Here is a 14,799-nt window from a genome sequence, read left to right on the forward strand (position 1 = left end):
GGTAAATCTACGTGTGCATGACGCACTAGCCAGAATGCGATTAGGCATTCTTACAGAAATTCAGTTCTTACAAATCTAAAATCTAATTACCTAAATTTCTAAGCGAGACGCGTGATTTCACTAAAAGGCCCGAGGTATTCGTACAAACCATTTGGATTCTAGAATTCCGACGTGACGTCGGAGAGAGCTCTCTGGCGCTACACATACTATCTTCAGCAACCTTTATCTGATCATTTTTAGGATAATTCAAGGAAGAAGAATCCACCATCTGACCATAATGATCTGGACCCTGCAATTCTATTGATATGGGTCCTTTTTCTTTTTTTGTAGGATGTATTCAAACACCTTCTCACTTTCCAAGTTTGCAACATATCTCTGGCAAAAGGCTGTTGAGTGTTGCTCTTATCTCAATGATGCCAAGGCTCTCTTCCAAATCACGAGAAACTCTGACCATTTGTTCATTCAAACCCTTCGAATCCATGTCAACTTCTCCAAGGTATGCTCAATTGCTGGCTTAATTTCCTTGAGCCAACCCTGAAGGCAAGAACTGTACAAAAGTGACAAAAGTGCAAAGGGAAGCTTATAATCATTTGCTTTTAATCATCAGCTTTGTTATTTACTGAAAGCCTACTTCAAAACTTCAAATAATTGAGAATTACCATATTAAGTAACAAGTAAAGATTTTCGAGTAAGAAATTAAGTAATTACTTACTTGAATCAAAACCTACTTTCAAAGTTGTTTTTGTTTTATTTCTATGCAAACACCAGCGTGTTATAGCGAAATTAAGCCGTTCTTTTTTTAAATCAAATTTTGGGCGGCTACAGGCAGGGCCTCCGAGAGAAATCAAGGCTGGCCGGAAAACAATGCGTAAAACGGGCCCCCAAACATTTTTTATGATGATAAGAGATGTTTTTTTCTATCTGAAACTTGATCTAGCACCGAAATGCCCTGACTGGTCAAACCAAAACTGTCACTCCAGTCTAGTTCACACAGATTTGTGCCTTTGTTTTCATTTAGTACGATCAACTTCATCCTTGAGTTTAGTTGACAACCTAAGGTGTTGCGACCGTGCCAAATTTTTTTTTCAACTCAATAACTTACTTCGGTCACAAGCACGTTTTTAACGTTCGCGTTTTGTCGCTTCTACCTTTTTCTCGACCTTTGCTATGTTGACGTGTATTGTTTTGATATGATGGTCAGAAATAAAAACAACTGAAACTGAACTGAACTATCTTGACATCTACAATGCCTTGACCTTTAACATGCACAGGTTTGCCATCATAAGCATGTAGTGTCTGATGGATAGCTTGTGGAAGAACCTAACTCACGATATCCATCTAACCCAACCATGGAACATGTTGAGCTGGTGTCACACTGGCACATGAACAGTTTGCCGGTTAACTTCGGTCCGAATCCAAATTTGCTTCCCGATGCTTTGGTAAGCTTTTGAGTTCTGCAGAGTTTTTGAGTTTTTGCATTTATTACCATGGAGGTATTTTTTGAATTTGGTTGCAACTGCTTGCATGGCCTACAGCTTATAGCCTACTTGGTCTTTCTGCTGGCGTTGTAACACTTTTGTTTGAAAATAGTTGTTTCCAATATTTTGGGGCAAAAACGGATTTGTTATTCGTTGTGACGGATAAGGTATGACGTAGTCGAACCTACGGCTGTTAATTACCCTTTGGTAACTGAAGCTCTAATAGATCCATTGAGAAATTTCAAAAGATATGTGTAGGTTGCTTGAAATAAGCAAGATGCCTTTTCACTGCTAGTGGCAATAAATGTTGCCCCTTAATTCCCTTTACACTTCCAAACATGCCACACATCCAGAAACAAGGAACGTTTAATCTCACACTTCATACACATCAGCTGTAGGTAAATTTTAATTGTTAACCAGTAGCATGAGAGAGCAACGTGTTTACTTCGAAATGTTACATTTGGTCAATGAGGGGCCCTACCGTTCTGGGTCCCCGGTGCATTGCACTGGCTGCACCTGGGGTAGTTATGACTTCACCGTCGGTAGTTACGGTTGTACTGGCGGTAGTTATGGCTACATTGGTGATGATTATGACTGCACTGGTGATAGTTACGGCTGCAGCGGTGGTATTTACGGCTGCACCAGCGGTAGTTACGGCTATACCGGTGGTAATTACGCATGCAACGGTGACAGTTAGAAGCACCCAGCTACCGTGGGGGTAGACATTCCTCAGAAATCGAAAAGTATAAAAAAGTAAAAGAAGTGGCAGAACAGATTGATCTTCAGGTAGCGATGACAGATGAGTTGTTTGATGAGGTTTTGGCCATCAACGCTCTACTCGAAAATATTCCTGACAACGCATTTGAAATTTTCCAGTTTTCCGACTTATTTCAGGTTTGTAAATCATTAATAAAACCGGTTGGTTGTTACGTCAATCACAAGAGAACGTGGCATAGCGGCATCGATTCCGGAAGATAAAGGAAAGGTAGAAGAGCACTGATCTAGTTGCTTTAGAATCGAAACCAAGAATCGTTGATGTGGTTGAGCTTACTAGTCACATGTTGCTTATGATCAAACGGGAATTATTCAAAATAAAAGGTTATCAATTGTTTGGGATGTCATCAATCACACAACGCAAGGAAAGCTTCAGTGTGGAGTGTTACGCTCTACGTATGCGAAACGTGGACATTGAGAAAATTGAAGAAAAATATAATCAATGCTTTTGAAATGTGATTATGGAAAAGAGTGTTGAGGGCAGGGCCGGATTTAGCTGATGGGGGGCCCGGGGCACTTTTAGATCGGGGGGCCCCGTGCAAAAAATTTTTTCAAGCCTACGGCGCGAAAAACCACCTCTACGTCTTCAGTAGCATCAGCCCAGTACTGCACAGCATTTTGCAGAAACTTTAAAGGCCAAAAGGAAAAAATAACACAAAATCACATTTTTTCCACATAGGGGGGCCCTTCAAAAGTCGGGGGGCCCGGGGCAACTACCCCCTCTGCCCCCCCCCTAAATCCGGGCCTGGTTGAGGGTGAGTTGGACTGACAGACGCACAAATAAATGGGTAAGAAACATAATTGGAATCCGGGAAAATGAAAGTGTGCTGACAAACGTCATAGAGAAGAAGCTTTGCTAATATGGTCATTGGAAAAGAAAGGAAGATAGTTTGGTTTCGGCTACTATCGCAGGAGAGGTGTGTGGAAAATGTAAACCTGGAAAAAGAAGAGGATGGAGGATGGAGAGGTGGACTCGATGGGGTGAGAAAAGTTGCTCTGGAGAAAAATGACTACGGCCTTCCATAGGGTTACGGCCTACTAAACTGAATTGAAATGTCCTCTTCCTGTCAACCTCTGTGAACTATTGTAACTTCAATGCATCCTTCTGTGAATACCACATATTCGAAGAAAATCAGCAACTTCATACTTGCACTAGCAAATTCTCAACTGATGAGAAAACCTTTGGTACCACGTGGACGCCGCTGTTATAGCATCTGGACTGGAAGCCAAACGCTGCCGTGGAAGATGATGCTCAAAAAGGATTGCCATATTGGCAGTTTTACATTTTTTTAATGCGTTTGGCAGGCAATTTTGAGTTTGGCATTTTGACATATGTTTGGCGTTTTTTAATTATTTTCAGCATTTGATATGTTTTGAAAAACTTTGTTTTTCAATTTGCTGTAGCTTTTTACATATCACACCTTTGCCCAATATTACATTTTGATTTGTAAACAGCATGATTACTACCAATAACCTAAGGCAGTGATTCTCAACCTTTTTTGTCTTGTCGGGCCCCTTTTGGTGCTTTTGAAGCGGTCGCGGACCTCTAAAAGATGTTTACTTGAAATTTTGGTATGTCACGTCTCCTAATGGAATCAAATGTTTCATAAGTTTCAAAGTGACGCACTTAGAAGAATTTGCTGAACTCGCGACGCACTTATGACGATTGATGACATTGACGAAGTTATGTTAATGTTTTCTATAAATTTGATCAAAAATTGATAGAATGTTTGAGTCCGTTAAAAGGACTAAGGGAGACCGGGGATAGTTCGAATGCGGGGATACCTCGGATAAGGCATTTGACGTCACAGTAGAGTATTGTTAAATCACGTTTACCAAAGCTTTGTGGCTCCATTACAAATCAGGATATAGTTTGCAAGTATGTCTGGTTTTCTTAGAAAGTTGAGGTCGAAAAAGTAACTTTATCAGTGATATCGAGATTTCAAAATTGTACGTGTAAGGCCATAATTCCGTTCCAGTTAACCAAAACAATTTTTTTATTGATTGAGGTTGTAGTTAGAAAACAATACTCAGATAAGCAAGTGATGATTTTGACCAGCAGTTAATCAGGTAGCCATATTTTCTTCATTTATCTGTAGTCACGTGGTCGGGGATACTTCGGACACAATGGCCGAAATATCCCCGTGGAAAAAATCAAACTTAAACAAAATCTTATTTTCAGATCTTTTGTATAATTTATTGGATTTTAAAGACATAATGGTTCGGACATATAAAAGAAAAACAAATATTATGTAATAACTGTCAAATCAAGTCAAAACGTCCGCATAAAAATGCTGTCCGAGATGATCCCAGGCATGTCCGAAATTACCCCGGTACCGGGGTGACTTCAGACATTTGAGGACCGTATAAATTATGCTCTTTATAAACATTTTCGGTTTGCTGAAACAAACGATACTCCTACCCTTTTTCGGCAAAGCTTTACGGTTTACAACAAAATAACATTTACGAACTTGCTGTGTAATTTAAAAAAAATATGGGCTGTTTTCAAAAAATCGTCCGAGCTATCCCAGGCAGGGGCGGATTTACCCATGACGCCGGGGCGCCGCGGCGCCCCCTAAAATTCCATTTATTGTTGTTACAAATTACAATTACTTATTGAGACGTTTTTGCAACATTATCAGCATGAGTAGTTTAATCGTATTGTTCTTTTGCTCAATTGCATCATTGTCAGTTCACAATATTTTGTTTTGCTGATAGGACATAGGCCCGATTTCGTTTATTCTACAAAATAGAAATAGTAGACTCTTATTGCTGCGAGCGCTTTGTTCATATTTGAATTATTTTTTTTTATTTGCAATATCTTAACTGAGTACCACTCACTTGTACTAAGTACAGTACACCTAGGCCTCACCGTTTGAATGTTTTTTATAATGCATTTTTTGGGCTATGCACCAGTGAGCTTCAGGCACTCTAGGTTGGTGATTTATTGAAATGGATTTTGGTAGTTACCCCTTTTCGTTCACTTGGAGCAATCGCTGTTGCATAGCCTAAAGTTGTAGTGGAAAATACCTAAATTATAATTTTACGTTCGTTATTGCTTTTAATTGCCACGAGCGGCATTATGGCGTTGCCTCAACTTTACAAATGATTGTCACTTGTGGTGTTGATTTGTGATGTGGGAATGACTGGTAGCCTATCTGACTTAGATAGGAAATTTCATTGATAAAAACGCAAAAAATTTTCCCGAGCCATTTGCGGCGAGGTTGTTCCATACTTTTTTGGCGCCCCCTAAAATTTTGCCCTAAATCCGCCACATTTCCAGGTTTTCCCTATCTCTCTTTTTTCACATGTAATCAATACTTAAAGCCTTGATCAACAATCCGCTGTCTTAAAAGAATTAAGTTGAACATAGCCAACATAGCCTAATTAAAAGACTTAACTCATTCATATAATTTTTGCAGTCAGGAAAACAAACCTTTGTGCGACCTCTTTTGAAATTTCAAACAACGCACCAGTGCGTTGCGACGTACAGTTTGAGAATCACGGTAATACACAAATAAAGCACAACCAACATTTAATCGTTTGTCCAGTGACGGGGGGTCGGGGGAGATTTGATACTTTTCAAAGCAATATTACTAAAGAACTACGCAATCCACATCTTTGAAATTTTTTGACTTTTCCTAAAAATCATTCAAGAATTTATTCCGATTTAAACGACGTTATTGTCTATATAGTTTTAGAGATATGACATGATTTTCATAACATACTCTGGTATTTTAGCCTGCTACTAGTTAGTCCTTTTGTTTTCAAATTATACGGATTAATAGGAATACTGAGCGCTGCCTTGTGTGGAACTCCGACGCAGCTATCGCATGAGTTGGCTTTGTTGTAAAGCATTCAACCTTAATAATTCCGCCTTTTGTTTGCAAACTAGAGTTTTGAGTTGCTTTGGTTAATCTTTTAATTACATCTGAGTTTTTTTTATATTATCAGAGAGCATACGATAAGCCGTGCTGAAAAAGATGTCATTTTACATTGTTTTCTGTGGCCAATGCAATACAATTTGTTCCCAACTTATAACAAGAAGCAGTGAGTTCTTGACTCGCCAATAAACTTCTGCATGTGCCGGTACACTTATGTTAAATATTTATGGATGTTGTTAAAATGTTTTATATAAACAAGAGATTGAGGGATACTGTAAAGAACTTGACATCGGCTATCTAAACTGCTCTGCTTTTATGGAAAAACGCACGCAGCTAAATTGTTGTGCTTGACAAACATTACACATAGGCCTACTGTATTGTCAGCACAGAATCTTGACCTAAATGGTAATTTTGCAGTTGCTTGAGAGATCACAAAATCATTTTTTCTCCACAAGGATTCAAAAGGTTTGATATATCTCAGCAGATACACTATTAGGACCAACTCAATAATTTCAAACTTTTATTTTCAAATGTTGGTCTTCAAAAGCTTATTTTCACAAAAGCTTACCTCAAAACGGTGTTGGCCTATATATTTTTCTCAATAAATTTGGACGTTTATGTTTATTTAGAGCAAAGTTGTTTGTTGGGTTGAAAGAATCTGAGATCAATGCCTCGTTTTTGTAACGTATCGTAACGTAATCTATCAGTCAGCGCTTTTGTGCCTTTTTGTTTTCGAATACATTTCCGTGACAAAAGATTGGCTTTTGTAATAACGCTATCAACCGCTAAGTTGCATTCTCTGACTGCACTTCAAACGCTATACCATACTCAGCAATTTTTCTAAAGCATTGTTGCACAAAATACATATCTGACAAAATAAGGGAAATATGTTGAATTGAATTATTTTTATAGGGATCGTTTTCCTTGTCTCATAAAACTAATTAAAAAAAAAGAAAAAAGGATGTTTGTCGTTTGGCATAAAAATGTGTATATTGAGGTTCACCTTGGTTTGCATAATGAAAAATGAAAATCATAACAAAGAATTGCTCGAAGTGATTTTCACAGCTATTTGATCCTTCGCCATGATATCAATTGCAGTTTCTACCAGATGAAACCTGTTAAAACTATATTTTTTTTAAAACTATGGTTCATTCAAGAATACTTTGCAAATATAACTTACTTCATTTTTGTGTTTTTACTTGGACTTTTTCACAAGCAAGACTTTACACAAACCAACTTCAGTGTGAGCCTACCCAATAATGTCGATAAGTTATTTGCAATGTGAGTCGATTGACCAGAGTAGCCTGAGTGGACCAGAAAGATGTGGCCAAAACTTGATTACTTTTATCAAAATGTTTGTACATTGGGAACAGCAATCACGTTGTTTCTAACCAGCAAATCACTTTTTGTCATTGGTTCAACGTCTGCAGATGTCAGAACTAATATACAACAAAATTGGTTTTCTGGGTCTTTAGTTCAGAAAAACATCATGATGATGTATTGTGACGTGGTCTATCAGCCAGCAGTAGTTCATGCGCTTTTGTTTTTGGGTGTGAATCAATTACAAAAGATGGTTTTTGCAGTAATGCTGTCAACCGTAAACTACATCTAAAATGCTACATCAAAATTTGAAGGGAAAGAAATCTTTTAATTCCCAAGAAATAGCTTGACACAAAATGCACGTCCAACAAATAAGAAAATAATGTAGAAAACGTGATCTTACAAATCTAGTTGACAACATGAAAAAAGCCATTTCACTCGTTTACACACAAACGTGGATTTTTAAATATCAATAACCTTCAATTTTGTGGAAGGAAAAAGTCAAGACATTAGTCTTTTTTTTTGTATGACAATAGCAATCAACCTAAAAAAAATTTTTTTGCCAGATTTCATATCTTGCTAAATGTATTTATTTTTGGTATCGTTATGCCACAACTTTGAGTTTGTCACTCAAAACGGGAGTTCCATTTGGCAATGTACAAACGACTTTCTTTATAACCTACCAATACGATTTGACTAAACGATTATGATCACTACACTTTATCAAAACTGTTTGCAAAATGATTTCATTCAAAGTGATCATTGTTGGTAAGTATGGAAACATATCACTTTTGTAATGCATCGTGACATAGTTTACCATTCAGGAGTTCTGGACCCTTTTTGTTTTTGGAGTGCATGAAGGCCTAAGTTGTGTCACGATGTCTTTCTATCTCTTACCAGAAAAGAGACTTGGAAAGGATTAATGACGTAGTTTAATGGGATATTACCGAAAAGCAGTCAATTAAAAGTCGAATAGTTTTACTAGTGAAATGATAATGAAAATTCTTGAAGGACTTTAACGAATGATTCAGCACTTCCAGCAACTTTCAAAGTAATAGTAACAGTGAACAGCAATAGATTCCAACGCTTACAACTATTAATCGAGTTTAACATAATCCACTCACAGCTTCTAATATGATTCTGATTTCAATCAGAAATTATATTAGCATCAACTTTGCTTTACTCGTATTCAATAACTTTAACTCTCGATCAACAATAATCTTTGCGTCTATTGCCAACTACCACTACTATAATAATGATCATCTCTCATAATAAACTCATAATAATAATAATGATTACGCAAATTACACCACTATTTATAAAAGGTTGTTCGGTCTAGTAACTTTGAGAAGGTTACGTAATGTTACATCATTAGGACTCATTGTTCTGTCAAGTTGCACTAAACCAGTGGTTCTCAAACTGTGGTACGCGTACCACTAGTGGTACGCGAGAGCTTTTTAATTGGTACGCAAAGAGTTCGGCGGTTTTTTGTTGTATTTAGTCTACTCTATACAATTTGCCACACTTTGCTGATTTGGAGAACGTTGGAGAACGTTGAGTTTATCAAGATGATTTGGAGAACGTTGAGTTTATCTCACGGCTGGCCTACTTGTCGGATATTTTCCAGGCTCCTTTGTGAATCTTTCTTTCCAAGGATCGAACAACAATATCACTGTTTTTATTACAAAGCTGGAAGCATTCATTCGCAAACTAGATATCTGGACTAAAAAAGGGGAGAGCAAACAGTAGCCTACGGAATGTTCAAACTCCTTACCACTCTTCCAGTGGACCCCAGTCATAAATTATCTCAAGAAATTGGTGATCACCTAAAGCTGCTCAGAATGGAATTAATGCATTATTTCCCGGATTTAGTAAGTTGCACCTACGCTGTCAATCCATTCTGCATCGATCCAGCTCTTCTACCCGTAGGAACGGGAGAACAAGAAGAGATAATTGATATTCAAGTTGACGAGACAGCAAAAGCAAAGCAGAAGGAATGTTCTCCTATAGATTTCTGGCTAATCATGGGTTCCACTTACCCAACATTGACCCGAAATGCTGTTCCTCAGTTGCTCGTTTTCCGTTCTACATGGGAGTGTGAGCAAGGGTTCTCCGCCTTGATGGCTATTAAGTCAAAGAGCCGAAATCGTCTAACTGCGCCTGGACATGATTTCCGATGTGCTGTGAGTAAGGTTGTATCCCGGATAGACATGCTTGTGCAGAGGAAACAGTTGCATCTATCGCATTAAATTGTATTGTCTTGCTATTCATTGGTGTCATGTATATTGGTATAGTAATACGGTAACTAATAAATATCAGCCAGGTGGTACGCAGTGTATTAAAAAACAAATGAGCGGTACGCGATTGGAAAAAGTTCGAGAAGTACTGCACTAAACGTAAACAAGCGAGTCAAAGAAGCTTCCAGATTGTCACATAGGGTAGAAGGTTCTAGAAATACGCTACCTAATAAAGATTTCGTAATCAAAGATCTACTGGTAAACATCCTTATGACGTCATGACAAACGACATTTGGCAATTGTGAAAAGCAACAGATTATTCCAGGCTTGCAGGTTACAGAATGTTCTAGAAATACATTACATAATAAAATTTCGCAATCAAAGGTTACTACAGGTCAATAACCGATAATAACACATCGCCCAGTGAACACCACAATCAAAACAGCACGTTCGATCAAGATACAAAGCAGCCCGACGCGAGGCCTTGCACATTGATTGTGACAAGTTGGAACGAGCTCCTATCGAAGCAATACCATGTGACACCATTATCTCACTTTTCTGTAATCAACCGCTAGCCAGACTGCAAATCAGACACTTTTTACATCGATTCAACGTCTCTAGACGTTGAAACAATGTTAAAAACAAATAAATAGTTTTCTGGGATGTGCTGCGAAATACAAAATGTTCCTTGATTATGTATAACCAAATTGGACAGTGTGAGTGTGAAAAGAAAACTGAACTAAACACAATTGTCACAAATAAAATGTTCACTAAAGCCATAGACTAAAGCTCATTGCTTGATTTAGTTATAAAATCAAGTGATGACAGTACGTTCGAAAAAATGTAGACTATAACATGTGGCTAAAAAATAAATTGAAACATTTTTTTTGTGGTGATTTTGTCTCATTGTTTGCAAGAGACAAAGCAAAGGATTTTTAAAATGCCTCGGGCAAGACAACAAGAAACGCAAGTCAGACGCCAATTACGGTTTCATTGAAACGTGGTCGACGTCCAGCGTAAGAGATTAATATTGAACACAAAAGAATTGTCCTGTTACACTCAATTATAAGGTAATTAAGAAGCGATTTCTCAAGCCAAATAAAAAAATATGACCAACCATAAAATTGTTTCATTTTTCAAGTTACGCTGTTAAACAAATAGCAAAAAAATTTCGATGCTGTGTCGTCAGATAAATTATCTGCATCATCAGAAAATTTGATTGATTTATCTTGCGTAGTTTTTGAGGTACACGAGCTCAAGTGCTAGTTGACATGTTATTGCTTTAAGTTGCATTGTAATTTACGTTGTTGCTGGTTGCTTTGTTGCTGATTGCTTTGTTACTACGTTGCCTTAAGTTCCTTTGCCGTCTTTTACTGGTGTTTATTTTCAGTCTGATTTCAGTTTGCAGTTTATGTCGTCAGAACAACCTAGCTGCATTTTTAGCAAAATAAACTTCTCTAATAGAAGAATTGTAGATGGTTTTACTACACTTGTGTCGAACCGACTCCCCGTTCGCAGGCCAACTGGCCAAAAAACGTCACAGGAAATAGGGTTAAATTTCGTAATTTATCAATTATGCTGTAAACAAGGAAACTTTTACGCATCCCTTGGGGTACCCAAACACCTGGTTGAGAACCACCAGCATAAGGTATTGCGAGCGTGCCCTGTTTCAATCTGAGAATCCATTAAAAACCCCAAATTTCTCAAATTAAACTTTAAATCCGCCAATATGGCAATCCTGTTTGAGCCTGATTTTGTCCCGTCGCATTTGGCTACCAGTCCAGATGGTATTATAGCGACGTCCACGGGTGGTGCAGCAAATGAACTGAAAACCAAAACCAGTGCCGGATTAAGGGGGGGGCGGACTGGGCTGAAGCCCAGGGCCCCCACTTTTTGGGGCCCCCACCTGAAAGAAAAAAAGTTTTCTCTGTGATAGTTGATGAGATCAAAGCAGCAAAGTACTTTTCTATGTATGTAGATTCAACACCGGAATTAGAACATATTGACCAACTGACAGTGATAATACGATACATTTCGAAACAAGGTCCAATCGAGCGATTTTTAAAATTTGTACCAATGCACTCTCATACAGGAGCAGAAATCGCCAAAATTGTTTTGGAGTTTTTGAAAAGCTTAATATCAACATTGAAGACTGCCGCGGTCAAAGTTATGATAATGCTGCCAATATGAGTGGCAAGTATAACGGTCTTCAAGCTCTTCTGCGCGAGAAATGTAGTGTAGCTCATTATGTGCCTTGCACAGCACATTCACTTAATTTAATCGGTAGCCTAAATGTGCTGTAGAAGCATGCCGTTTCGCCGTTGAGCTTTTTGAATTGTTGCAAAGCCTTTATTCATGGTTCGTCTCGTCTACTCATCGTTGGCAAGTCCATCGAAAATGCCTAGATGGTTTGCCTGTTTTAAAGACATTATCTGATACAAGATGGTCAGCTAGATACAGTGGCGTAGCCAAGGGGGGGGTGGTTTTGGGGGTTACAACCCCCTCCCTTTGGCACGTGTGTGACGTCACGATATTGAGAATGATGCTTTCAGTCTCTTTATGCTTGAGAATGATGCTTTCAGTCTAAAAAAAATTGCCTAATTTTAAACAAAACTGCATTAAAAGAGCGAGTTTTGCCAATACCGAACATTCAAACATCTCAGCCTGGAATTAGCAACAAGAAAACATAGAGACTTAGCTTTATTTCCGAAAAATTCCGAAGAAAACATGATCTTATTATTTTGCTATGTCACCGGACAGCACCATTTTACAGGAATATTCATACCCACATTTTTGTTGAAAATGCTCTCAGATTGCACCAAATTCAAAGTAATTTTTCAAAAATTTCTGGGGGAGACCCCCCAAACCCCCCGCCGCTGGGTTGGCAAAACCCACGCTTTTCAAAATTCCTGGCTACGCTACTGGCTAGATATGATGCAGTCAGTGCATTAAACAAAGGATATTACAGTGAGACCATTTTTAGCGCTTGAAGAATTGGCCTCTGATGATGCTCAATCTCGAGAGAGCAAAGTCGAAGAAGGATTTGTGAAAAAGTTGCTTTGTCAAAAGCAAAAGATCCAACTTTGAAACGTATAAAGAAAAAGGTAAGAAGAAATGTGGATCCAACACCTACGCAGGTTCTTCAAAACGAATTCAAACCCAACGCTATAGGCATTTTGATGAGCCCTCTACAGAGCCAACGATTTTTCCCCAAGAGATAAATTTAGAAGATAAGTGTATCTTGCCATAATTGACATCTGCAGAACTGGATAAGCGTTTGAAAGCATACCGTGACGTCGAAAGTAAGTTTGGTTTCATTTCAAAACTGACGGATCTTAGCCCTAACGAGATTCATCAAGCTACTGTTGCATTGATGAAGGAATATCCCATGGATTTCGAAGCCAATTTTCCAACTGAAACAGTTCATTTTGCAGAATTTTTCGAAGTGAAAACTTCTGATGGTGGAAAAAGCCTCAGAAAACCCTGATAAACACAAAGTGGAAGACAGTGTTGAGCTCAACATGTTCTTACTTCTAAGGGAAAACAGGTGCGTTGAAACCTTTCCCAATGTCTTCGTTGCTCTGCGAATGTATTTGTGTATGATGGTCTCCAACTGCAGTGGAGAAAGATCTTTTTCAAAATTAAAGAGAAGCAAAAACGAAATTCGAAATTCTTCGCGGCAAGAGCGAGTGTCGAATCTTTCGCTTCTAAGCATTGAACACGATATTTTGGATTTATTGAATTTTGAAGAATTGATCAGCGATTTTGCCTCGAGAAAAGCAAAAAAGCGTCAATTTTGAGTTGATATGAACAATTTTCTAGGGCAACAAACAAAATGACTACCGGTACCGCCTACCAGTTTGCAGTTTCATTTTTGATTTATGTCCTAATACTCCTATGAATATGATTCTGTTTTTATCGTGTGAAGCTGACAAACAATTCACAGTTCTCATACATAAAGTTGCGGCCAAAAACAAACGTTTAAGTTAGTTTTTTTTTGTGAAACGATTAAGCTTACTTTGATCGCTCTGTATCTCAACAGTTTTGTGTTTAAGTATTCGTCACCATTCACACCAAGCAATAAAAGTTTATTGTCATTGCTAAATTTGCTTTTCAACCAGAAAACGAATCTTTTCCGAAGAAATACTGCTGAAAATTAACCAAGTTTTTCCTCACAATTTTCTTGGGGCAAATGTGTTTGCTTTGAACAATAGCCTTTCAATACAAATTGGCGATTATTGATATGTGAACACATGTTCATATATCTATGAACTATGAACATGTGTTCACATATCAATAATCGCCAATTTGTATTGAAAGTGCTGCCACTAAAAATTGTGAAGAAAGGATCGAGTTCACTTTGAACAGTAATAGCCTATCTCACAAACGGATACGTTTGTTGATCTACTCTAAAATAATTGGTTTTGCTTTCAAAAAGACAACTAGAGAACAGTGGCGTACCTAGAGAATAGTGGCGAGAGTTTGCGCCCCTCTAATACAGTAAAGTCAGCATTAAACGAATTATGTCATTTTGTTGTTCTAAAAATAATGTTCCTGTTTAATCGCTTTTTTCGATCCCAATCGCAGCAAAAGCACAGTACCAACTACACAATACACACAACTTGGGGTTTGGAGGCGGAGCCCCCAGCTGGTGAGAAATGCTTTTAGCGTCATTGATCGATAACGTTCTTAGCGAAAAACGTCACTTGATAAGGGTCCCCACTTTCAGCTCAGCCCAGGGCCCCATAAACCCTTAATCCGGCCCTGACCAAAACAGTTGCAAGTTAAGTCGAGACACCATTCTACAAAACTGATCAATCTCTGGGAAATATTACAACTTCATTCTATCCGATCAGTTTATATAGCAGATGCCTGCGTTTCCTTGTATTGTTGTCAAAAATATTGTAAGTTACTGCTTGCATTTGCATTAAAACCTGTCAGTCAGTCCACCCAACATACAGTAATGAGAAAAGTAAATCAAAATCCTTTTCTTCGTATACGCTCTTGTTTCAAACCCCATCAGTCACCCATTGTGATCTCAAGTATAATTTAATATTTTTTGACAAAATTATTACATCTCACAAAATTTAATTTTTTCAAACCTCA

General features: G+C 38.0%; 1 protein-coding gene across 1 annotated transcript; it reads left to right on the forward strand.

The window, feature by feature from the left end:
* The first annotated feature begins 9,213 nt into the window (after positions 1-9,213).
* Positions 9,214-9,705, forward strand: LOC145768573 (zinc finger BED domain-containing protein 5-like). Its single transcript, XM_082580102.1, has one exon. The coding sequence runs from the start codon at positions 9,214-9,216 to the stop codon at positions 9,703-9,705; it is 492 nt and encodes a 163-aa protein (XP_082436228.1).
* Positions 9,706-14,799: the final 5,094 nt, after the last annotated feature.

Source organism: Aplidium turbinatum, chromosome 1, assembly GCF_918807975.1.
Source record: "Aplidium turbinatum chromosome 1, kaAplTurb1.1, whole genome shotgun sequence".
Lineage (NCBI taxonomy): Eukaryota > Metazoa > Chordata > Ascidiacea > Aplousobranchia > Polyclinidae > Aplidium > Aplidium turbinatum.

Bases quoted from the DNA above. Each gene is read 5' to 3' on its own strand.
- LOC145768573 (XM_082580102.1), top strand. From the start codon at position 9,214: ATGTTCAAACTCCTTACCACTCTTCCAGTGGACCCCAGTCATAAATTA.